The following is a 24,529-nucleotide window of genomic DNA, read 5'->3' as shown; positions in this document are numbered from 1 at the left end:
TGATTACTAAGCTGCAACTAATTGCTCCCTCCATTCCTTTTCCTCATTTCCCAACAGCCCGCTTGTGCAGTTCAACCTCCTGCATTCCAAATTCCACCTCTGCAGTGTGTCCACGCGAGCTCTGCTTCTCTCCACCTACATTAAGTTCATCAATCTCTTCCCCGAGACCAAGGGCACCATCCAGGAAGTGCTGCGTTCTGACAGCCAGATCCGCAATGCTGATGTAGAGCTCCAGCAGCGTGCTGTCGAATACCTCAAGCTCAGCTCTATTGCTAGCACTGATGTTTTGGTAAGGGCAGGAAAGGGGAACGGAATGTTGATAGTGTATGGGCTGGGCAAGGAGCTCAGCAAGCCAGTCATCTCATGAGGAAATATCAGTGTCCCTGCCTTTTGTGGGGGGGGGGGGGGGGGGGCAATCAGTTCAACCCTCATCTGAGATAAACTGCTTCAGAAAATGCAATATGGGAAGATCTTTTTCAGAAGCTTGCCCTATAAATTATGTATTCTTTAGCCAGTTTATGAAGTTGTGTTTACAGCTGACAAGAATTTTCTGTGACTTAAATTAATGAGCTCTTAGATAGAGATTTGTCTTGCTTTCTTACTTTCATACCCAGTCAGTTTTAATCAAGAATTTTAAACTTGTTTATGTTTAAACTTTGTTCTGTGTATTTTAATATGTGTTTTAATAGACTGTTTTTAGTTAGTTATGTGTTTTTAGCAATGTTATAACCCATCTTGAGCCACAGGGGAAACGCTGGTAAGAAATAAAAGAAGAAGAATAAGAGGAGGAGGAGGAGGAACATGCACTGGCAGATTATGTGAAAGACAGTCAAGAACCAACATTGATGAAAATCAATAGGAGAAAACTGCTTAAAGTGCAAAAGACAAAGAGTGAATACCGTAAAAATACAATGCAGAGCAGAAGAGAAAACTGGCAAAAGAAGGCTCTCCATGGACAGTTTCTGGAAAAGATTGAGAGCAAAATTGGCAAGGAAAAAAACATGGATGTGGCTCACAAATGGAACTTTGAAAAAGGAGACTGAGGACCTGAGTCTTGCAGCTCAAGAACAAGCAATTAGAACAAATGCCATCAAAGCCAGAATTGAAAAGTTGACTACATATTCCAAGTGCAGACTCTGCAAGGAAGCAGATAAAACAATGGATCACACCCTCAGCTGCTGCAAGAAGATCGAACAGATGGACTGCAATCAGAGGCATGATACTGTTGCTCAGATGATCCATTGGAACTTGTACCACAAATATCATCTGCCTGTGACAAAGAACTGGTAGGATCACAAGCCTGAAAATGTTACAGAAAATGAATATGTTAAATTACTCTCAGAATTCTGACTGACAGAGTTTTGGAGCACAATACTCCTGACCTCACAATCGTGAAAAAAAACAAACAAAGTATGGATCATCAGTATTGCAATCACAGGCGACAGCAGAATTGATGAAAAGCAACTGGAAAAGCTGGCACAATATGAGGCTTTAAAGATCAAACTGCAAATACTCTGGCATAAGCCAGTAAAGGTGGTCCCAGTGGTAATCGGCACACTGGGTGCAGTGCCTAAAGACCTTGGCCAGCACTTAAAAATAATCAGCACTGACAAAAATTACCATCTGTCAGCTACAAAAGGCCACCCTTTTGTATTATTATTATTATTGTATTATTCACTGATACATCACATAGTTCTAGACACTTGGGAACTGACTGATGTGTGATCCAATGCAACAGCCAACATAGTGATCTTGTTTGCTGTGTACCAATCTTGTTGTGTATCACAGGATGATGATGATGATTATTATTATTATTATTATTACTGTAGCAACTCTAAATGCTAAAACAATCATGGTGTCATAAAATCTAGAGCAATTCACTTTTAGAACAAGTTTCAGAGGAAGCATATGCCTTATTTTCAAGCTGAATTGACCTTCCCTAGTTAGGAGGAGGAGTGGGACTAACTATCACAACAATGTCCCACTTCCTCAGGGACAAAAGTTAACCTTATGTTTTCAGTTTGCATGTTGCAGGACCTCCAGTAGGTACACAGTTTGCTTTCTGATTCAATAGGAAAAGGGGTAGTTCCAGACGGACCTCTGAGCCACCTTCCAGCAGAACAAAATAATTCGAAAAATTGATGTATGCTTTCCATGTACTTTGCTTTAACAGAAAACTGCAGGTTTACTACTGTCACAAGGCAAAAGTAGAATGGAAGCTACAAAAAAAATGTGGGAGGTACATGGAGTCTGTAGACCCCTTTTTGCCCACTTCTGCCATAATATATCTTAGCAGAGGAAATTTCTCCTTTTTGGGTGATTCTGGAAAGAAAATAAGAGAAAACGTTGACTATCATTGCTATCATGTGAAAAGTATCTGGCTACGCAGGCCCTGACCATTTGGACATATTGATCCATTTCACTGGGGAATGGTTACATAGTCTTTGAAAGAGCCCATGGTTTAACCTTGTACCAGAGCCACAAAGCTACCTGGTGTGTCATTATTGGTGACTGTTCTCCATTTGCTTTCCTTTTCACATAGGCAACAGTGCTGGAAGAGATGCCTCCATTCCCCGAACGAGAGTCGTCCATTTTGGCGAAACTCAAGAAGAAAAAGGGCCCCGGAGCAGGCAGTGAGCTGGATGATGGCAAAAAGGACCCCAATTCTGAGATCAACGGGGGCATGGAGCCCTCAGCCAGCACTGCTGTGAGTGAAATGGAAGGAGATGGGAGCTGGATGTTTTTTGCAGATAAAATGGCATTTTGTGTATTAGACCAGTACTTCCTGGAAAAGAAAAAGCTCAAGAGTAAGAACTTGGGTGGTATTGAGAACTGTAAGTCCTGGTTTTGATTGTAAGCATATTTGTTGTAAAGTAGAACTTTGTGAGCTCTATGCCAGTTTTTTCCCCAAGCTGGAGCATGCCAGATGTGCTGAGCTATGACTCCCACATTTCAATACAGCATGTTGTTTGGAGATGATAGACTTTGCAGTTCATCATATTTTGGCTGTACACAGCTTACTAAGAATTGCCCCATGCATTCACTTGGACATGTCCGGAAAAAGAAGAGTTGAAGGGGATTAGGATTCTGTCATGGCAGACAATTTCTATCAACATTTCTGCTGCATTAGACTCTAACAGTTTCTTTCAGCCTACGTTCCCCATAGTCTCCAAATAAAGCACCTTGGACCAAATAGGTGCCCTGGAACTGTCACAATCTTTTGCTCTTTTCTTTCCCTAATTTTTGCCGAAAGAGAAATCTATATCTTGATGAAGATTAGGGACAGGATGTGAATGATATGTAGCCTCAGACCTATTCTAGGTTCTGAGTAGCCCCTTTACCCTTTTCCTTTTCCATCTGATTTCAGACTATTTCAGCTTCTCTTTAAAGCAAAAATTGACCTTACCTATCCTCTGAAGAGGTATACTGAAATTGATACAGATATGTTAAATTTGGGCAAATAGTCCTATTACAGAATTTGGGGTTTTTTCTAGGTTGTTTAATGTGTATTCTCACAGTACAGGTTCCCATGTCTCTTCCTTAGTGCCCAGTGTACTTGGTTCAGTTTTCAAATCAGGAACATGAGAGGGGGGCACTGTCTTGTTTTTTAAACTTCTCCCTTTTCTGCCTTGCAGTCAACGCCATCTCCTTCTGCCGACCTGTTAGGCCTCCGCGCAGCCCCAACCTCCGCCTCTGGCGCCCCAACCAGTGCTGGCAACCTTCTGGTGGATGTCTTCTCTGACAGCCCCTCAGCCACAACAGGCCTTGTGCCTGGGGCTGAAGAAAACTTCCTGAGGTGAGGTTGCAATGGCAGCACTCAGATAGAGGCTCTCTTCTCTGTTTAATTCAGGATGGAATAATGGTGCCACAGCAGTTCAGAAAGTGTTCAGGTGCACGTAACAGAAGCTTCTGGGTCAGGACAAATGCCTCTTCTTTCAAAAAGTTCTGAACTATTTCTGGAGAGGAGTGGAGAGAGAGCTTGCCCAATGGATTATGAGTTTTTTCCCTTGCATGGATGGTTTATGGGATTCTGGGGGAGAACCATGCTGTAGTGGTACAGACACTGGCATCTTACGAAGGACCCAAATAGCCAGGGATGGAAAAGAGAACTCCTGGGAGTCCCAATAGATAATACAACATGAGATAGACTTGATGTAAAAGGCACTTTCCTCTTTTCCAGTTGGAGTTGTGGGTATTCCCCCATCTCCAGATATTTCTTTCAATTTGGCAGGTTTTATGGGTTTCCACTTGGTTGGGGACTTTGTGGGCTTTTTTTGTCTTCTTGGGAGAGAGGCACGTGTTAGTCCTCATAGCCTTGTCTTGCCACCTTTTCAGCCTTCGTGTCCATGTGTGTATATCTATCTGTCTCTCTTTCTCTCTGTCTACTGCCTTCTGGGAATGGTTTCTTCTTTCTCCCTTTCTCTCTCTCTCTCTCTGTTTCTCGCTCTGCCTTGGATGAAGCAGTGACTTGGAGCCCCCTCCCGAGAGTCCTGCGTCCTTATTGGTGGAGGCTGACCTGCCTGCAGAGTAAGGGGCTGAAACACTCTCACCCTCGGCTGGTTCTGCCCTCCCTGTTCTCGGTCCCCTGCCTCAGAGGTGCCTCCTGATGAGTCCCGTTCTTCCATTCAGGTTCCTCATAGCAGGATTAAGGGATTTTCTTTAGTGTCTGGGTTTGACTTGACTTTTGTACCTGGTGAGAGGACATGAAGTTTCAAAAGGAAAAAGGCTGGATTCTCTCAGGCTTTGTGTCAGTCAAGGGTAAGGATCCTTTAGCCTCCAGATCATTTTTGGATTTAATCTTCCACATTCCCGTACCCCTGGCCATTTTGAGCTATTGCTCAGAAAACATTTGGAGGGCTAAATGTTCCCTACGCCTTGTGAAGGTAATACGGGAAACTTCATTCAACACAAGTTCCTTATCCTTACCATTGAAACCTTCCCATTCTCCCTGCTTTCTCCCTTCACCATTCTATACCTTTATGTAGAGATAACATCCAAAGCCGATGGCCTTTGGCGTCACCTTCCCAAAGACTCCTGATCCCTCAAAAGACTACTTTTTTCTTTTTGTCTGTTGTCCCATGTGCTTGGAGCTGCATTCCAGAATACTTCTGTGATTCTACTTTGCTTCCTCAAAACCTGTCTTTTCACATGACACTATATGTACAGCCACCTTGTTCCCATGCCCTCCTTTAATTCAGGTTTAATATGTCCATACAAGCAAACCCATATGATTTCTTTGTTTACTCCACTTCCATTTTCCTTCCTGTTTTCTGTTATTTCTTCTGTGTCAATGTTTGGATGGTAAGCTGCTTGAGGCAGGGGCTGGTGCTGTGTCCATAAATAGTGAAACCAAGGTGAGCCTCTGAAAGGAAATTCCTGGTGCTACAAAAAATCCTTCTAGACTGTGGTTGTCAGAATTTTTTGCAGCTTTCAAAAACTATTACGGCTCATCATTGCCTGAGACACTTTCATTTTTCATTTTGTGAGCAGGACACTGAGATCTAGAGGTGGGGTGGATTTCATTTTGTGTTGGGAAGAGAAGTAAGCTAGCGTCAATGCTTGGAAGAAACATGCCTTTGGGGGATTCTTGGGATTGTAGACTAAAACAAGTTGCCTCAACACTAGTTAGATCCCTTGGCTGTAAGACTGCTGGAGTCTTAGCAATATGGGCATGAGTATCTTACACAGATGTGAGTCCTTGAATCCCAAACTCCAGGGAATATTTTCAGTCAGGAGAGATGTGGTTCTGGGTTTTTTGAAACTCAGGTAAAATTAATGTTTTAACAAGTCAAAGATTCTGGTAGGAGCCCCTGGTGGCGCAATGGGTTAAACCCTTGTGCTGGCAGGACTGCTGACCAAAAGGCTGATGGTTCGAATCCGGGGAGCGGGTTGTGCTTTCGTCTCAGCTCCAGCTCCCCATGTAAGGACATGAGAGAAGCCTCCCAAAGGAATGGTAAAACATCAAACATCCGGGCATCCCCTGGGCAACATTCTTGGAGACAGCCAATTCTCTCATACCAGAAGTGATTTGCAGTTTCTCAAGTCGCTTCTAACAGGAAAAAAGAGATTCAGATAGCTTGATTGCATACTAGGATAACTAGAGTACTTATATGAATGGAGTAGAATAAGGAAGGGAACATCCTCATGATGATAGAAACGTAAACCCTCTTTTGCTGTTATCCCTTGCAGTGATTTTCAACTCAGGATTGCAAGTTGTTCTTAGACTAAAACTCTCACCAGTCAGCATCATTGCAGGCGGTGATGGCAGCTCTACTCCAGCATTGTTTGTAATAATAATAATAATGGTTTTTAAGTTGCCAGCCCTTGCTTTCAAGGTCTTTTAGGAATGGTGTCCACTCCTCCTCTGCCTCCTTGCTTGCCATGTTGCATGATGCGACTGTGTCTCTCTCTGTGTGTTTGGGGTGTTTTGGTCGTTGTGTCTTTCCTGCCTCTTTCTGGTACTAACATGGTGCTGCGCCCTGGTGACTCATCTTTTCTGCTCTTTCTCTCCCCTCCCTCTGGTAACTGCTGGCCCCTTTGCTATGCCCCTTGGCCACCACCTTCAGCTCAGGGGCTGCCGCTCCTGTCTCTGAGGACCCAGCTTTGCCTATTGCTGAGGCCGATGAACTGCTTCACAAGTAAGATCCTGCGGTAGGGCTGTGCGGTTCCTAGACATTAGATGGGTTGGGCAGTGGGGGGCAGCTATGGGGTTGCATGGAATGCAGCTCCTCCTTAACACTTGAGCGGGAAAGCGTCCACACCTGCCTGATTCTACTTTTGCTACTTGCTTCACCCAACACCCTTTTTTTGCTGTGTCCTGTAGTGTGGAGATTGGGAAACAGAGCTTAGAAAATTACTTTCTGGACTACAGCATCCCCAGGTAGCATGGGTTTCTGGATCCTAAGAGTTGTAGTCCATAAAATAACTTTATCTTCTGGGGAAATCACAGGATCTCCCTCAATTAGTTATTTTTTGTTTTAATTGGTGCGTCATCCTACTGGGAAAGAAGAACTATGAGAAGTCATCTTAAGAGAGCAAGAGGAGGGGCTGGCCAACTTTGTACCCAAATGGATAGATACCCAGCAGAAACTAATGTGATGAAGCTTCTGACAAATCAGACTGGAAGAAATGCTCACAGAAATGCCTCGTGGATTCCACCTCCCTCTAATTGACCCTCTCTGGCTCATTATAGGTTCGTGTGTAAGAATAACGGCGTGCTCTTTGAGAACCAGTTGCTCCAAATCGGGGTGAAATCAGAATTCCGGCAGAACTTGGGTGAGTGCTTCTACACAGGTTGTGGCATATGCTGCAGTCCACAAAAGACTAAGAATCAGGTTTTCCCATTTCACTATGCTATTTGACCTCAGGGACCAAAGCTGTTTCTTTCCAACTGGTTTGGGGTAATAATGACATTGCAGGGGAACATGTACCATCTAGAGATCTCTGGGAGGCTAATGTATTCCCCTGCCCTCCCATCATTTCTAGTGCTTCCCTAGATTCACCAAAATTGGGCATCTATGTCTTAAAAGGATGAAGCCCTTGAACGAGAAAAAAAAAACACCACTCCTGTTTCAGAGAAATTTAACTTTTGAGACTTGGTAAAACTTGTGAGCAGAGATGTCTTATCGAGTTGGAGTGTAGCACTTCCATTTGCCCCAATACCTTTTCCCTTCGCATTTAAAAACAGCGGAATTGTGATGTTCAGACACATCAAGAAACTCCATAAACCATCTTTTCTTTGCCCCTCCAGGCCGGATGTATCTCTTCTATGGGAACAAAACATCCGTCCAGTTCCAGAGCTTTACTCCTACAGTCAGCTACCCAGGAGACCTGCAGAGCCATATCCTTTTTGTGAATGGTGTACAAGTAGGCTGGGCAAGAGTTGTAGCTGGTGGGTTTGAGACACTCTGCTTTTGTTATTTTATTCATTCCTTGGTGGAGATGGTGGCTGGTTCCTTAGTGAAGCTCACAGCTCAACGTCCAAACGAAAGCAGTGGAGCCATTGGTGGAAGGAGGTGCTCAAGTTCAACAGGTCCTGAACATTGAGTGCCTGAGTGACTTCACGGAAGCCCCGCTCATCAACATCAAATTCCGGTATATAGCTCTGGTTGCTCTCAAACAGAGTTCTTGTTGTTTAAACAATTCAGGGTGATCAGGAATGACTAAAGCCAAGGTGGATCTGAATCTGCATGACACCTCATTACTGTCTGGTGCAAGAAACATTGATGCGCAGTTTCATAAGTCTGAAAAGCTAGAGAAGTTGAGGTTTCTTTGTTTTAACACAAGCTTCTAGTCCTCAGTTTTGTGGAGAACTTAACCAAAACCCGTATAGGGGCAAATGAAACAAGACCAATGTGATGTTTCCAGTAGTTGTCTGTCTTTTTGCATCTGTCCTTTCCTTTGACCATTGGCTCCCAAACTTTGGTCCTCCAGATGTTTTGGACTTCAGCTCCCAGAAGCTGATCCATCTTGTCCAACTGACAGAAATTATGAGAGCTGAAGTCCAAAATATCTGAAATATCACAGTTTGGGAAACACTGTCTTTGGTTCAGTTCTCCTTTCTCTTTTAAATAGGTGGAAACCTTTTAGGAGCATTGGCATTAGGTGGTGAGACAAATTATAAGAAAAGAGGAGGCTGGTGGCAGAAAAGGTCACCCTGGGATGCATTTTGGAAGAAGCCATTGCTAGAAAGTTCAAAATGATTGCATTTACTTACAAAAGGCTTGCTTGACCATCTTGCTTCATTCTATATGTGCATAATGTTAGTGTTGAATAAAACATCTGAAATATGTAGAACTACACTTCCTTTTGCAGTGTAGAAAGCTACCCCTGTTCTTTCCCCTTTTGAAGTTGTCCTCAGTTGATTGTCAATATATTTTGCAGTAGTGAGATGTAATGGTAGTAACAAAGTAAAGGCATTTCTTTTAATACCATCTAATATCTGTCTCTTTGCTCTCATTTTTGTCAGATATGGCGGGACATTGCAGAACCTCACCCTCAAATTGCCTATAACAGTCAACAAATTTTTCCAGGCAACAGAGATGCAATCACAAGACTTTTTCCAGCGCTGGAAACAGCTCAGCCTGTAAGTGGAATTGTATATGCATATGGATTTCGGTAGCAATGCTATGTCAGCTTTTAAAAATGGGAGCTCATAAATGGTTGTTTCTACATTTGAAGCTAGGAAGAGAGAGAAGGGGATTGTGTGACTTCCCTCGGTAATGCTATGACACTTCCCCCATCTTTTGTATCTTCCATCATCCTTCCAAAATGTGTTCAAACCCATTTGAGATGCATTTCACGTTCCTTTGTTGAGCCTGTTGCTAGAAGACATTTTTGATTACTGTGATGATTTTAATAGCTTTGATTAATGTGATAATTGTAAGTTGTTTTTAATGAAGCTTATTAACTACCTTAAGAATGTTCTACTGGAAAAGCAGAGTGAAAATGTAGCAACATTATGATGGCCATGATGATGATGGTGATGGTGATAATGATGAGTTTATTTTTTAGCCAGCTACTTAGCATGGTACAGTTGCCATCCTTCATAAAGATACAAATGTTTTAATTCCAAGTGAGTAACTCATAAAGGGCTAACACCCTAGTGAGACAAAAACCTGAGAAATACATGTGAGGACTGAAGGAACTGCCCCAGTATGATCTTGGTAACTTTGTTGCTTCCATATGTGTTTTTCCTCACTCAAGGCACATTTTGCCACTGTTGCAGTGATATAGTAACAATAGTACGCAGGAAAGGAATGAGGTGTGGGCAACACAAGATTGTTCGACAAGCCATTTGGAAAAGTAGGCACTGAATCACCAGTTTCATCCTCTGCCAATTCCCTTTATAGGCCACAGCAAGAAGCTCAGAAAATATTCAAGGCAAATCATCCCATGGATTCAGAAGTGACTAAGGCCAAGGTGAGCAATCTCTGTTGTGTCTTCCTCTAACCTGCTTCCCACAAATTACTTCTTGGATTTCTGTAAAAAAAAGAACTGCAGGCTGTAGGAAAGTCACTCTGATAAGTCAACGAAAGCTTTAATTGACAATAAAAATGCTTTCTTGAGTTCGTTTTGGAGAGAGGCAAAGATATTGGAACTTCTGGTTTTCCAAAGGAATGTCTGGGATGGTTTTGTCTCAGCTTGTGTTTAAAACTAACTGAAAAAAATGACCGCTTTCTTCTTACAAAAACAAGACAACTGAAGCTGGTATTACAAGTAGCTCAGGCATCCATCTCCTTTTAAAAACCTTTCTCTTCCACAATGATGATAGGTGTCTAGCTGGTTTATTTCTGAAATAAATTTGTTCTGGTGCATTAAATAAATAAGAGCATATGTGGTAATCTGTTTTAAATTTTGATTCAGATTTAAAGTGCAATTTTTCCTTTCACCCATAGCTTTTATTGGAACCTAAATTTCTTTGAAGCCCCCCATAATTTATTTCTAATGCAATAATTTTCTCTTTACATTATCATCCTCAGATAGACACATTCCAAGGATGTAGCCATCTGTAAGTTGATATAATCAATGAATTTCCTTGACACTATTTTTAAGTCAAGTTCATAGTGAAACGTGGCAGTAAATTTAGTTATTCCTTCCCTCCATTCTCTGCTTTGGCAGGAATTCATCTTCTTCAGTTTAGCTGCATTCCTACATATGTATATATGGCAATAAGCAGCAATGAACACAGGGGAGACCAACTTCCAAATCAACATGTATGGGATTGTGCTGTAAGCTGCAGGCCTAAATAAAGTTACTTTTTGAGATAAAAAACACCCATAATTCCTCAGCATGCCCTATGTGCCTCTGAAAGTTGCGATTCAGAAAGTAATTTTTACAACCCCGGCGTATATCTGTGATTACATTCCATAGAGTTTAGTAGAGCTTAGTTTTCTTCTGATTTAATAGGCAAAGTGATGTTCTGCAGATGCTTTAAGCCAGGTAGGAGTAATGTCTTAGCATGACCACCAATGAGGAATGCTGAGACTAACAATCAACAATATTGAGAGGGCTGTCTGATTCCCCTCCTGGGAATCACCCTTGTGATGAACTGCTGATCTGAAGGTTGGCAGTTGACATCCGCGAGACAGGGAGAGCTGCCGTCAGTCAGCTCCAGCTTCCCATGTGGGGACATGAGAGAAGCCTCTCACAGGATGGTAACACATCTGGGCGTCCCCTGGGCAACATCTTTGTAGACGGCCAATTCTCTCACACCAGAAGCAACTTGCAGTATATTCTCAATTCACTTTTGACACGATTTTAAAAACTCCTGTTTTAATGAAAGAATGTGACAAATGGCATAGCCCTGATTTCAGGTTTTCAGATAATTTGAATAATTTATTTATGAGAGTAGCAAAAACAAAAAATATTTAATAGTTTTTTAAATTTTTGTATTTGCCTTGCTTTTAAATTTTATTGGGTTATGCTGTTAATGTTAGCCACCTTGAATCCCTATGGGTAGAAAGGTGGGATAGAAATAAAGATGATGATGATGATGATGATGCAAAATATCATTTGTGTCAGAATGTAAAATCTTCAGGTTTTTTCCCCCTTGTTTTGGTAGCATATTTTTTAATGAAAGTTGTGCAGCGCCCCCACATTTTTGGGACTGGGACCACTATTGAATGGCATCAATAATAATGATAATGATAATAATAATAATAATAATAATAATAATAATAATAATAATAATAATAATAATAATCTGGCACAAGCCAGTCAAGGTGGTCCCAGTGGTGATCGGCACACTGGGTGCAGTGCCTAAAGACCTTGGCCTGCACTTAAACACAATCGGCGCTGACAAAATCAACACTTGCCAGCTGCAGAAGGCCACCTTACTGGGATATGCACGCATTATTCGCTGATACTTCACACAGTCGTAGACACTTGGGAAGTGTCCGACGTGTGACCCAATACAACAGCCAGCAGAGTGTCTGCTGTGGACTCATCTTGTTGTGTTTCAAATAATAATAATAATAATAATTTAATAATAATATTATTGCCGTGGTGGGGGGATAAAAACTTGATTTCTACCCCATTACCATTTCCCAAAAGGGACTTGGGGTGACTTACAAAGCGCTTGTAATGGAACAATGCATACGATGTAATAAATACGGATACATCAATATCAAAGAAAAACATAATTTACATAATCACTACATAAAACAATACCACAATAAAATCAATCAACCCTAAAATAGACATCAATAAAATGTTACAGTAATTAGACATAAAATTAATAACCAACCAGTCATATAAAGTGCTTTCAGTGCCAGCAGCCACAGCTTTTGCTCAGCTGACTACAATATAGCTCTATGATTTTTGCAGCTTTCAGACTTCTTCCCCCTCTTCCCATTGATCAGCTTTCTCAGGGAAGGGCACTGCTGGCATCTCTCCTGCAAACTAGTCAACCGTTATAGTTAAGCACTAGTCTCCTTTTTCCACAGCTCTTAGGGTTTGGCAGTGCACTCTTGGACAAGGTGGATCCAAACCCAGATAACTACGTAGGAGCTGGGATCATCCAGACGAAGGCATTGCAAGTTGGATGTTTGCTGCGGTTGGAGCCCAATGCCCAAGCACAGGTGAGGGGGGGGGAAGGACCCCTGAAACCTTTAGTTTAGTGGAGGATTGGAGGAATATTAGTTCTAATGGGAAGCAAGAGGAGGACAGGGGATACTGGGGCATTATAAAAGGCAAATTAGACTGCAGGGTTCTCTCCTGAGGGGGCAGAAAAACAGATGAAAGGGGAAAGTTGAGCCACCTAATGACATTTTCAAAACTTGCCAGGGCCTTTTACCCATTTTTCTTCTTCTTCCTTGCAGATGTACCGGCTGACCCTCCGTACCAGCAAGGAGTCAGTCTCGAAGCACCTTTGCGAGCTGCTCTCTCAGCAGTTCTGAGTCATTGGCCGCATCAGAGAGAGGTGGGGGGGGGGGGGGAAGGCCGTTCCTGCACATTGGATGCCTATGTCCGCCCCTCCCATCTCCCTCCCAAACCGGGGGCCTCCAGAAAGACTGTACTGCTCCTTGCCTGTTGTCGTGATAACCTCTGTGTTCTCATTGCCTAGCCCGGGTCAGCACCAAGTGGGGGAGCAAACATGTGGCCCCTGGGATGGCCAAAGTAGAATTGGGGAGGGATGACTTGTGTGTCAGTGTAATGCATTCTTCTGGGAGTAGTCTTCCCCTTCCCAGGAGGATGACTCTTGGAAGAAAACCAAGGATCTCACCTTCCCTATAAGCCTGGTCTGGTCTAACTCAGGATGAGGCTGAGATTTGTGGTCTTAACCCCCCCCCCCTTCCAAATCCCTGTTGTATGATTTAGTCTGGCATTTTGGTTTTGTTTACAAATATCTACCCCTGCTTTCCCAATCCATGGCCTTCATCCTTTCTGTTGGGGAGGTGGAATATACATGTCAGCTACCTTGCTTCTGTCTAAGCTTGCTGGGCGGGGCGGGGGGAGGAATGGGTGTGCGCGTGTGTGTATGTGTGTATGCGGAAAAGCTTTGTAGGGAATTGTTTTGTTTCTTTGCCTTGTGTACTTTCGGGGGGGGGGGGGGCGTGAATTCTCCTTTCCTTTGTCACAGACCATTCCAGTGTTATAGTTGCGTGTGTTTGTGGGGAAGCAAAATTGCTCAAGAGCAGGGCTCCTCCTTCCTTCCCCGAGTCTCTCGCCTCTAGAAGGAAAACTGCACGAAGGTGGAGAAGACTGCAGGGAAGAGAAGCCTGCCAATTCCTCTCCAGACTCATTTCTCCCACCCCTGGAAAGGGTGTTTTAATAGGAACCTCAAGCAGCCGTAAGCTTGGGGGGGGGGGGGATACTCTAGAATGCTGCCCTCCATGGATTTGGGGGGAGGGTTCAGTTCATGCTAGTTTGGGGGTGTCCCAGCTTCCCATGCTGGCCCGGGCTCCATGTTACTCTGCTGTGTAGGTGTTATCTAGCGCATCTTAGTTTATCTGGGTTTTGAATGCCTGTATCTTATCTCCATGTGACTCTAATAAAGCCGTGAGGGCGGGGGGGAGCCAGAATCAAGCCAGGCTGGGTCACCCCCACACCGCTGACTGACTTGTTTGTGCGCTGCTCTTTGTCTGCAAGATGAAAGCCATGTAAAAATATGTGAGGGGAAGTCATAGGGAGGAGGGAGCAAGCTTGTTTTCTGCTGCCCTGAAGACTAGGATGCGGAACAATGGCTTCAAACTACAGGAAAGGAGATTCCACCTGAACATCAGGAAGAACTTCCTCACTGTGAGAGCTGTTCGGCAGTGGAACTCTCTGCCCTGGAGTGTGGTGGGGGCTCCTCCTTTGGAGGTTTTTAAGCAGAAGCTGGATGGCCATCTGTGGGGGGTGCTTTGAATGCGATTTCCTGCTTCTCGGCAGGGGGTTTGACTGGATGGCCCATTAGGTCTCTTCCAGCTCTATGATTCTATGAATGAGATAAGGCAACTGATCCCACCTCTGGAGTAGAGGCATGGCTAATTGTGGATGAGGAAATGCTGTGAATTTCTGAAATATAGTCCAATAGTCACTGCAAGGTGGCATTTAAAAATGTTTTGTTCTTCAGCTGGGACTATTACATTACTTTTTTTAAAAAAGCATTTTATTAAATAATACATACTGTACATATAACGAAAACAAACTATAAAAATAACCCAACACCAGAAAATACGTAAGAGCAATTAAAGAAAAAATATAAAACTTGATACATCACCTACAAACAAATATAAACTAAGTATATAAAAAATTACATCTCACAAACTAAAGGAGTCTCAATTCTCTTTCCTGTGATTATAGTCAGTTATAGTCTCCCATCTCTCTCTTCGTTGTTTAGAAAGTACACTTTATCTATACATTGAACTCATTATAATAAACAAAATCAACATGAGATTACAATCACTTTTTTCAAAAGGTAGATCAGTGTTTCCAATTTTTCAAAAACAGATTTTTAAAAATTAAAATAGAGAATGTATCAACTTCTGCTAAATCAATTTTAATCTTCTGAGAAATAAATTACTCTTTCATTTCTGAGCATATAACACTCTTGCAGCTGTTGTCACATGTTCAAGTATTTTTTTTCTTGGCTCCTGTCTAGTCATCCATCATTCCCAAAAGGAAAGGTTCAAGTTTTAATTGAATATCAATTTTTTAAATTTTTTTCTCTATCAAACTATGTATTTGGGCCCCGTACTTTTCACGGGTCCACTACATATGATAGAAAGTCACTTTTTGTTTTTCACATTTCAAGCATACGTTCAATGTTTCTTTACACATCTTACACAATTTCTCTGGTGTAATGTATCAATAGCATATCATTTTATAAAGTTCTCTTTAAGATCATAACAAAGTCAAACTCAAACCATTTGACCACATCCTTTCCTTTTGACCACTGCTCCATTTGTATATTTGATCCAAGGTTTCTAGCATATTTTATCATGTGCTTTTAACAAAACCTACATTTTTCCAATTACATGTAAATAAGAAGACCATTTGAATACATGGCCTTTTAAGAAATATTCAAGACATTTCTTAAGAGTTGGTTTGCCCTGACACTTGCTGAATGGGGCTCAACTTGAGCTGTATGAAATTGCTAGCAGCGCAGATATGCCAAGAGGTGACAATATCCTGCAAGCAAAGTATTGCGAATTTTGTAATTTGTGTCTATAGTACAGAGCATAGCAGCCTATATTCTCTCTAGCTTTAAGAGCTTGAGGAGAGCTGACCTATGTTTCTGCCATACTGAATTATCTGTAATTTTGACAGGAATTAATTTGAAATCCTTGTATATGGGATTACATTCTAAATCCAAATTAATTCTACTAATCCCAAAGAAATCAGGGCTGATATTTGAACGATTTGGTATTTATGTAGAGTATTTTACACTATTTAGTATTTATTTTACTTATGCTTACAACAGCTTTAAAAATACTGTAGCTGTAAAATAATTAAGGCATTTTGACTTGTTTAATAACCCATGCAGGGCCTGAATCAGATTTACCAGCTTGGTTTTACAATCTGTAGCATATGAATGCAAGTCAGGCAGCTTACTTGTTTTGAAATAGCATGAAGACGACAGAAGATACCTTGGTACTGAAGAGGATGAAATAGATTCCCAATGAAAAGGGAGAAACTGGTTATGACAAATAGGTAGTAAGAAATTATGTGGAATAAATACATGGAAGCGAATGTGCAATGGTGGAAAGAGTTGGTAATGTAACAATGTTACTTTCCGTTACATGCACCATCATCCAACATAATGCAGTTTTGCTGAGTTACATTTAAATGAAAAATCTGCTACTGCTACAGGTTTAGTAAAGATGAATATCCAAATGTCCCTTGAAGCAAATCCAATCCCATGTTGTCAGTGGTATTTTAATCCATGTGCATTCTTTTAATGCGCACATGTCTAGACAACAGTTGTAAATGCATAATTATGAACTTTTTTTAAAAAAATGGAGGAGAGCTGAGAGGCCCAAACTTGTAAATTGTAAGTTTTCTCCCTCTCATGATGAGTGAACAGAATTCTAATGTGAAAGTTACTTCATAGCTCTACCCTGTGCTCTGTGCAGGATAATTACATCTTGCACACAAAGTCATTAAGGGATTCATCTCATCACTTCCACTCTGGTGGCTGATGAGAGCAATACAAAGCAGTTGGTTGCTGAGTTCAGTAACAAACCTTTGTCCACCATTGCCTTCAAAGGGCTGAGTCCTCAACTGTGAGAGCCTGTAAGGTACAGGTTGCAAGAGACCGCAAGGCAAAGGTTGGCACATCTGGCTTCATAAGCAGGAAGAGCTGATGCCGTCTCCCATGGATTGCATAGGCCTTGTGTGTGTCGTAGACCATATAGCAGTGTTGAGGGGAATGAGAGAAGCTGGTCTGAAAGTCCTCCTGGAAAGGGGCTGAGGAAAGATTCAGTGTGTTACAGGAGCAGCTGAAAGAAGGGTCATATCAGTATGCACACAGGTACAAACTATCTCTTCAAGATCAAGGAATTTTCTGATGATATCAGAGGTGATGCATTTCCACTTTCATAGCATTCATATATATTAAATTGCAACTACAGTACAAATAGATGCCCAAAAGGAGGAGGCACCACAAACTCACCTGTATTCTCTTCTGGCTTCTCAGAGGGAAAGTACAATGAAATGGCTGAGGCATAGAAGGAGCGGAGGGCACGGAGTCGATCCTTCAGGGACATTTCAGATCCTTTAAGATGTAAAAAGGTATGCAATAGCCTGGGTGAAGAGGTAGCAGACCCACTTAGTTAAGTAAGGGTATTGATAATGAGTTCTCTCATACCTTCAGTCCAGCTTCCATGAGGATGCACTGTGAAGAGACTTTTCCTCTGATCTTGGTTGATCAGCAACAGCCTGTAAAAGATTGTGAGCAACAAGCAAGTGAATGTGATGACTCAGACTAGCAGCCACATTTTGAAATGAAAAGCTGAGGATCAAACATGAACCCAAGTGCCTTGTAGGGCCTCAATTCCTCAAAACTGGTCCCCATCATTGAAACTGGTGAAACTTACCCAAGGATCTCAGGGGCAAGAGCAATGCCTGGAGGCAGGCATTGAAGAGGGGCTCCAGCACTTGCCTTCAAAAGGTCCAGCAAAGGTTGCCAAAATGGCCTCACTAGCTATGGGAGGAAAGGAAAAAAATGTTCCCAATTCGATCTGCTTATGTGGATGAACAGACTTGTCATTTGCATACTCTATAAACAAGGTCAAGGCCTGTCTTCTTTTTTGGGTCCTCTAAAATAAGCCACCAGCAGAGTTTATAAAAGTTATCTTTTGGAATGAAGCTCTCAGAACTTCCTAGCCATTGCAGTGAAGATCCAGTCTAGTTAATATATTCTGAGTTGTAATAAAAATTTACTTTTCCATGCTTTGGTCATGGGATAATGGCAAGAAAGGACCCAGTAAATGGGTCAGCCCTATGTCAGTAGGTGCAAGATGCTGTAGGGCACTGGACGGATCTTTCCTGATTCAAGAAACTGGTGAGGAAACAGGACAAGCTGCTTCACATCTGAGCTTTGAAGTCCAGAATGCTATTCCCCTTACCTCATCAGTCATGCACTGTAAGGAGGGATTAGGCCCACACAACAGGACCACTTCCAAACCAGGCACAAGTTGGAAGGTCAGGAAGCGGTGAGGAACCTATTGGAAAGAAGACCACGGAGAGTCACAAAAGATAAGTTTACTATTCCCCACCTCCACCAATAAGCAACCCACTCACTGTGGGACTGCCATGAGGAAGATAAACAGGGAGGTCACGGGAGGCATGGGGAGGAAGCGACTGCACTAGCCACACCAGTAGCATTGCCTCCGGGGCTGCCAACTGCCACCACTGCTCCGTTGCACACAGCACCCGGCCACTCACAAGCAGGCAGCCAAAGCGTGACTCTGCTGCTGAAGCAAAGGCTTCCAGGCATTCCTGAATAAGGAATAAAAATAACAGCACAGAGGTTTACCTATATACTTGTACAAGCTACATATACACTACCTACTTGTTAGAACTGCGATGGGTATTCACTGGTGTAAGCAGCAGGCCACAGCTACACACCACCCCATGTTACTATCAATTGCTGCTCTGTGCCAGCAAATCCTTAAAATGAATTCATTCTTTAACGTCATAAAAGGGACCATAAGTGCCGTCCAGTCAATCCCCCTGCCATGCAGGAATACCCACTCAGTGATAAATTATAAGAACAGATAGTATGCCCTTCCTGCATGAGACCATCACCACCATGGAGTGTCCACGGTCTGCCAGAATGTCCACCAGAAAAATAGATAAGTATGTTCTGTGACATGATGCATTTCAAAAGATTTGGGGAAGCCTCCAGACGTCCACTGAATGGGGATCACCAGGTAAAAAAGACCAGCAACCATGTTTCCCTAAAGCCTAAAAAAGTTGGGGGGAAGAATGTATCAGCAACTTTAAGCCCAACTGGTTTTATTTTAGCATGAGCCTTGAGGATATAAATCCAGTTCTTTAGATGCAAACTAAGATACAGTGATATTAAAGCGTTATGTATAAAGCATATTTATACAGCTTTGGGAATGGGATAAATTTACTTGCTCTTCCCTCAATTTGATTTATACCATCCTATGCCAGTAATGCCGCTCTGCACTTTATGTTAGACAAACAGGTCAGTCTCTACAAAAGAGGGTAAACAAAGGGATATTTTTACAAGCCCAAAACATGGTTGTGTGGGGACCAGAAGTGTGTGCTGGAACTTGCAAATGACAGAAAGAAGCAGGTCAACTTACCTGCAGTACTGCCCTGGAGGGCGTTACAGCACATTCCATACATTGAGTCAAGTCAGCACTGCATTTGCCTGGTTCCAGGAAACTGTCAATCAATTTATAACATGCCTGCAGGGTGGTACATTTCATATTTAAGCTTTCAAGGGTTTAAAAAACTCAGCTATTTTCTGAACAATTTCTGAAAAATCTTTTTTTATGAATTTACTATTTACATCCTAATATCTGCTTTTCACATGCTTCAAGAACGCATTCTAGATCAGGCTGAAGGAAGAAGGCTCAAATCCAGATGGTAGCCATCAAAGATGCCTCTATCATCAGAATGTGATGCAAGGATAACAAAAGCAGGAGATGCCATCAACTTACCATACACCATGCAATAGAGCAGTTTCTAAGTGCCCCTCTCCCCTGTTTTATTACAAAGTTCCCTAGACATTATATTCCTGTGTTCAGTTCACAGAAATGTAGTTTGCACCCACACTCCCCTCCTTCCACTCTACATTTTCATCAAGTGTTACCTTCAGATCCTTTTTGAGACGTTCGATATTACGGGCATTTACCAGTTCCTCCAGGCCTAATATCAGTACCTACAATAAAATGCACGTCAGAAAGATCCTGCTGGTCTACCATTTTTTTAAAAAGCTGCCAGTTCCTGCAAAGCCAAAAATGTCTCCACACCTAGCTTTGGGAGACTGAGCTGGCATCAAGTACAAGCTCCCTTTTCGCTTCCATCTAGAGCCATCTAGCACCTCCTCCACACTCATAATTACAATGCAGTCTAGAATCTGTACTCTGCCTAAATACATATCTGCGAAGAATCCATATTCAACTACACTTTGACCTATATCATCTACTATTTGAACTGACTGGGGGCCTTACCATCTCTTGTGTCTCAGCCCAACAGGACACTTCCTATACAAGTACAAGACACTGGCTTTTGCCTCTTCTGTATAATACATTTTATTCCAGCACATAATTTTATATTTATTGTTATGTTTTGATGTTAGAATTTAATATGTTTATGGTTGCTTTTGTTTTTGTACTATGATTTGTTGATTTGTGTTGCTTTGGTTGCTGACCATTACTATGTATACTGTATTTTTGTTGTAAGCCACTCCAAGTCCCTTTTTGGAGAGGGGGCAGGATACAAATAAAGTTGTTTGTTGTTGTTATTATTATTATTATTATTACTGTATGATTTTATGTTTCTTTATATTACTACCATAGCCCATGTCATAATGAAAAACCCCTACTGATTCATGCAAATAAGTAACTTATAACTACGCAACTTAGCATAACTTTAAAACCCACAGAACACAGTTAAGTCAAACATGCCCCATGCCCTCCATCCCCAATTCAGTGGTGATGCTTGCTTCTCTCAAAATGATTTATTCTTCCCAATAATTGACTTTCCCTTACAGTTCAGGAAGACTTCGGCTGAAATAATATTCCCTCTCTTTCAACAACTCACCATGGCATTGAAGACATTCTCAAGGAGTCGCCCAAGGCTGAAGTCACTGGCACCTTCATCCGAGGACAAGACGATAAGCGTGATACTGAAAACACAAACAAAATACACCACAAAACAAGAACAAGCATGCACAGTAGGCCACCAGATCCTCAATTTCAAGTGTCTAAAAAGGACAGTCCTCCATTTCTAATGAATCCCTCATGGATTCAGAAGAAAGGTTGCTAGGGGCATGGCAATTCCAGGAGTAAAACCTGGCATAGATTCCTGCTCACCTGTTGTGAAATACTTTCCACATCACACGAGTATTCTCTGTACAGGCAGCTGTCAGCAGAACATCTAGGTTGGATCCAAACATATGAACCCCGTTTAGGGAGCCAATCACAGAGAATGGCAGCTGGGTTGGGGGAAGAGGAATGAGGAAAATATTAGCATAATACATAATAATCTATTTGTATCAATTGATTAGTCTACCGGTTCATTCACAATTTTTCAAAATCCTCACCACAGATTTTTCTCACCTCTCAGAGATATCTCTTTCAACAAAAGATGCAAGAGAGATTACATGCTCTTCCGCCCTGATGGCATGAGTAATTTTGTGTAACTTGGAATTATTGCAGCACACAAAATCCTATATAGTAGGGAGTTTTTCACCTTTACAAGAAACTTATTATCATGGAACAGTTGTCAAAAAAGGAATCTTAACACACCAAGTGGGACTTGTAACAGAAATGTTGCAGAGTGCCTTTCCAACCTAATAGGAGAGCTCCTATTCCAGTCTCCATTCTATCTGGCCCTTCTCTTAAAAGTGTGGATTCCTTCATTTTTCTCCTCCCCTCCGGTTTTATTTTTCAGTAATCCAAACCTGTCCAGTAAAGTTCCCAGTTCTCACTGGATTGCTTCCACACATCATTTATTTATTTGATTTATTTATATACCGCTCTTCCCCACCCCAATGTTTTGATGTCAAAAAGTCATTGTGCCAACATTGTAATTACCTTGCGAATTTGTAGTAAAAGTACCCAAATTTGAAAACAGTAACGCTTCCGGAAGTTATATATCTTTCAGAGCTGGATAAAATGGCCTTTCTGCAAAGCATAACTTCTTCAGATGCACCAGAGATGTTCATCACCACAAATACATGAAGTTACTTAACCAGGTCACCAGTCTCTCCATGCCAGTACTGTCTACTATTGCTGTGTGCCTTCAACCCGTTTCTGACTTCTGTTGATCCTAAGGCAAACCTATTGTGAGGTTTTTGAGGCTGAGAGTGTGTGACTTGTCTAAGGTCACCTTGTGTGTTTCCATGATAGCAGGAATTTGAACCCTGGTTTCCAGTCATGGTCTAATGCTCAACCCATGCATCTCACTGGCTCTGATAGTGACCACTGATTCTAGAAGGATTAAGCTGAATCTGTAATATAGAATAATATTACTTTTCTTATTTTCATTACAGTTAGGATAGTTATATGAGTGTCAGAACCATGTTTTCTTTTGGCTATGTGTATTTTTTCATTCCTTTATTCTTTGAATGTATTTTCTGAAGGTATAAAATTTTGATTTTAATTGTAATTTAGATCATTAGTGTATGTATATATTCATGTATGTATATATAAATGGCTGAACATTTATGTGTAAATATTTTAAAATGTTTTGAATGTGTTTGATTTTACGGCATTCAGTGTTTGCCATGCTGTTGTGTTATATTTGGAAGCCGCCCTGAATCCCTTTGGGAAGAAAGGCACGGTTTAGAAATAAAATTTATTATTACTATTGTTATACTCCAGAAACTTTGTATTTATGGCTGCCACAAACTATGTTGAATCAGTTGAGTCTCTATGAGATATTCAATGAAACACTATCGTAAAATGTGCTGCAGGGTGTCCTGCAAACAGTTTTTGCAGGTTAATAAACTTTACCCATGTTTTTAATGATAGAACCAATTAGGAAATAACATTTATAACCCAGGAACAATAATCGTTTTATGTAGTCCTCTTGGGGAGATAGGCAGGGATAAGTATTTTAAAAATATTTTAGTGTAGTTAGTGCAGTTTAACACCATGTGAACCGCACTGGCCCAATGCTATGGAATGATGGGGAAATGTAGCTTGGTGATGTATCAGTATTCTTTGGCAGAGAAAGCTAAGCTACATCTCACAGGATTCCAAACCATTGAGCCATAGCAGTTAAAGTAGGGTCACACTATATTAATTCCATGGTGCAGACACACCCCAAGATATGCACAGCCTCGAGGAAAGAAGGACTCTGGACCTCAAAGGCTCCTTCCACACAGCTGAAAAAAATCCCACATTATCTGCTTTGAACTAGAATGTATGGCAGTGTGGGCACAGATAACCCAGGTCCCTTCCAAACAGGCCCTATATCCCAGGATCTGATCCCAGGTTTTCTGTTTATCCCAGATTATTTAGCTGTGTGGACTCATATAATCCAGTTTAAAGTGAAAACCTGGGATCAGATCCTGGGATATAGGGCCTGTCTGGAAGGGCCCCAGTTCAATGCAGATATTGTGGATTTTCTGCCTTGATATTCTGAATTATATGATTGTATGGAAAGGCCTAGGGAGAAAGCAGAATATTATATTTCGGGCCCTGCCTATCTTTGTGACCGCATCCTACCCTATGAATCTGCACGGGCTCTAAGATATATCGGGGAGGCCCTCCTCTTGGTCCTGCCATTGTCTCAAGCATGGTTGGTGGGGAAGAGAGGGCCTTCCCGGTGGAGCCCCTCCGGCCCCAGCACTGTCCACCTTTCAACGGTGCCTGAAAATCTGGTTGTTTAAACAAGCCTTTGAGAACATCTAGCCCCAAAGGTCCACAATCAATGGCACAACACTGCACTTTCATCCCATGCCCGTGTTCCTTAGCTACAATTTGCACTATCCCATTCCCTTGTCTACAGTCTGACCATGTCCTATGATAGTTGTCACCATAAGTTTTGGGCACTGCTTTGAGTTTTAAACAGTTGCTTTATATGCTATCTGTCTTACTTTATTGTATCGTACTGTGTGCTTATTTTATGCTGTGTTTTAGGCACTTTGTGCTATATGTAAAGCCGCTCCGTGTCCCTTTGGGGAGAAGGAGGTGGGGTACAATAATAATAATATTTCATATGCATCTTTGTTGCATGAAGGTAATTTTATATGTTTTGGAAGGGCAAAAGTGAGAGGAAAATAATGCATTGGGAAAGGGAGGAGGAGAGAGAAAAAGAGAATACAGGTTGAGGGCTGCACTTTATCCCAGGTTCTGAGCCCAGGTTTTCTGCTTTAAACTGTATTATATGAGCCCCTTCCACACAACTGAATAAAACCCCACATTTTCTGCTTTGAACTGGAATATATGACAGTGTGGACTCAGATAAACCAGTTCAAAGCAGATATTGTGGGATTTTCTGCCTTGCTATTCTGGGTTATATGGCTGTGTGGAAGGGCCCAAAGACGCACTGAGAGGAGACGCCACCGCCTCACCTGCGGCTTGGCAAGGCCTCCCCGGCTCCTGCAGAAGAGGGGCACCCCACTGCTGGAGGTGAGGCACAGCAGCGTCACGGAGTCCGCCGCTTCCTCCCACATGGTGAGCCCGGCAGGAATCCTCCCCCTTTTTTCCTACTCCTTCTCCTCAGCCTTTCCTCAAGGCCGCCATCTTGGGGAAGCCCACTGCATCCTGGGATGCCAGCCGCGCTGTTGTCTTGGCAACAAGAGCACTTCCGTGATTGGCTCTTTCCGTGCGTTCCCGGTGTTGTCGTGGCGACATGGGGCGCCTGCAGTATTGGTTACTTCGTTTTCTTTCTT

The 24,529-nt window shown here is 42.1% G+C and overlaps 2 protein-coding genes across 9 annotated transcripts in view; one reads left to right on the top strand and one right to left on the bottom strand.

The window, feature by feature from the left end:
* The window catches only part of ap2a1 (adaptor related protein complex 2 subunit alpha 1), a 37,118-nt gene extending 23,057 nt beyond the window's left edge, over positions 1–14,061 (top strand). For 2 of the 7 annotated variants that reach the window (XM_062957648.1, XM_062957646.1), the window contains exons 13-24: positions 58–289; positions 2,543–2,707; positions 3,636–3,796; positions 4,462–4,527; positions 6,567–6,638; positions 7,193–7,275; positions 7,751–7,841; positions 7,972–8,094; positions 8,969–9,085; positions 9,852–9,921; positions 12,447–12,581; positions 12,822–14,061. In XM_062957648.1, coding sequence (XP_062813718.1) covers positions 58–289; positions 2,543–2,707; positions 3,636–3,796; positions 4,462–4,527; positions 6,567–6,638; positions 7,193–7,275; positions 7,751–7,841; positions 7,972–8,094; positions 8,969–9,085; positions 9,852–9,921; positions 12,447–12,581; positions 12,822–12,899 — 1,393 coding nt within the window. In that variant the 3' untranslated portion in view covers positions 12,900–14,061. The remainder of the gene's footprint in view (positions 1–57; positions 290–2,542; positions 2,708–3,635; positions 3,797–4,461; positions 4,528–6,566; positions 6,639–7,192; positions 7,276–7,750; positions 7,842–7,971; positions 8,095–8,968; positions 9,086–9,851; positions 9,922–12,446; positions 12,582–12,821) is intronic. The other 5 variants (XM_062957650.1, XM_062957649.1, XM_062957652.1 and 2 more) reach the window with 3 other exon arrangements.
* fuz (fuzzy planar cell polarity protein) lies at positions 13,544–24,494 on the bottom strand. 2 transcript variants are annotated; one of them, XM_062957656.1, is made up of 11 exons: positions 24,209–24,494; positions 21,000–21,121; positions 20,728–20,812; positions 19,775–19,843; positions 19,263–19,367; positions 18,229–18,426; positions 18,054–18,149; positions 17,523–17,629; positions 17,294–17,364; positions 17,099–17,200; positions 13,544–16,893 (listed from the first exon to the last, which is right to left on the bottom strand). In XM_062957656.1, exons 1-11 carry the CDS (start codon positions 24,308–24,310, stop codon positions 16,688–16,690), a joined length of 1,263 nt encoding a protein of 420 aa, XP_062813726.1. In that variant the 5' UTR covers positions 24,311–24,494; the 3' UTR covers positions 13,544–16,687. The 2 variants fall into 2 exon arrangements, with proteins under 2 accessions (XP_062813726.1, XP_062813727.1); XM_062957657.1 differs by lacking the exon at positions 24,209–24,494 and adding an exon at positions 21,723–24,192.
* Between the last annotated feature and the right edge of the window lie 35 nt (positions 24,495–24,529).

Source organism: Anolis carolinensis, chromosome 6, assembly GCF_035594765.1.
Source record: "Anolis carolinensis isolate JA03-04 chromosome 6, rAnoCar3.1.pri, whole genome shotgun sequence".
Classification (NCBI taxonomy): domain Eukaryota; kingdom Metazoa; phylum Chordata; class Lepidosauria; order Squamata; family Dactyloidae; genus Anolis; species Anolis carolinensis.
Note: the sequence above shows the minus strand (reverse complement) of the source record. Positions and strands in the feature narration are given on the sequence as shown.

What these genes read in the sequence shown, in the direction of transcription:
- fuz (XM_062957656.1), bottom strand. Translation starts at nt 24,310, where the DNA reads ATGTGGGAGGAAGCGGCGGACTCCGTGACGCTGCTGTGCCTCACCTCC. An exon ending in GAGGCCTTGCCAAGCCGCAG is followed by an intron (nt 21,122 to 24,208) that starts GTGAGGCGGTGG and finishes CCCCCAACCCAG; the next exon opens with CTGCCATTCTCTGTGATTGG. An exon ending in TCATGGAAGCTGGACTGAAG is followed by an intron (nt 17,201 to 17,293) that starts GTATGAGAGAAC and finishes TACATCTTAAAG; the next exon opens with GATCTGAAATGTCCCTGAAG.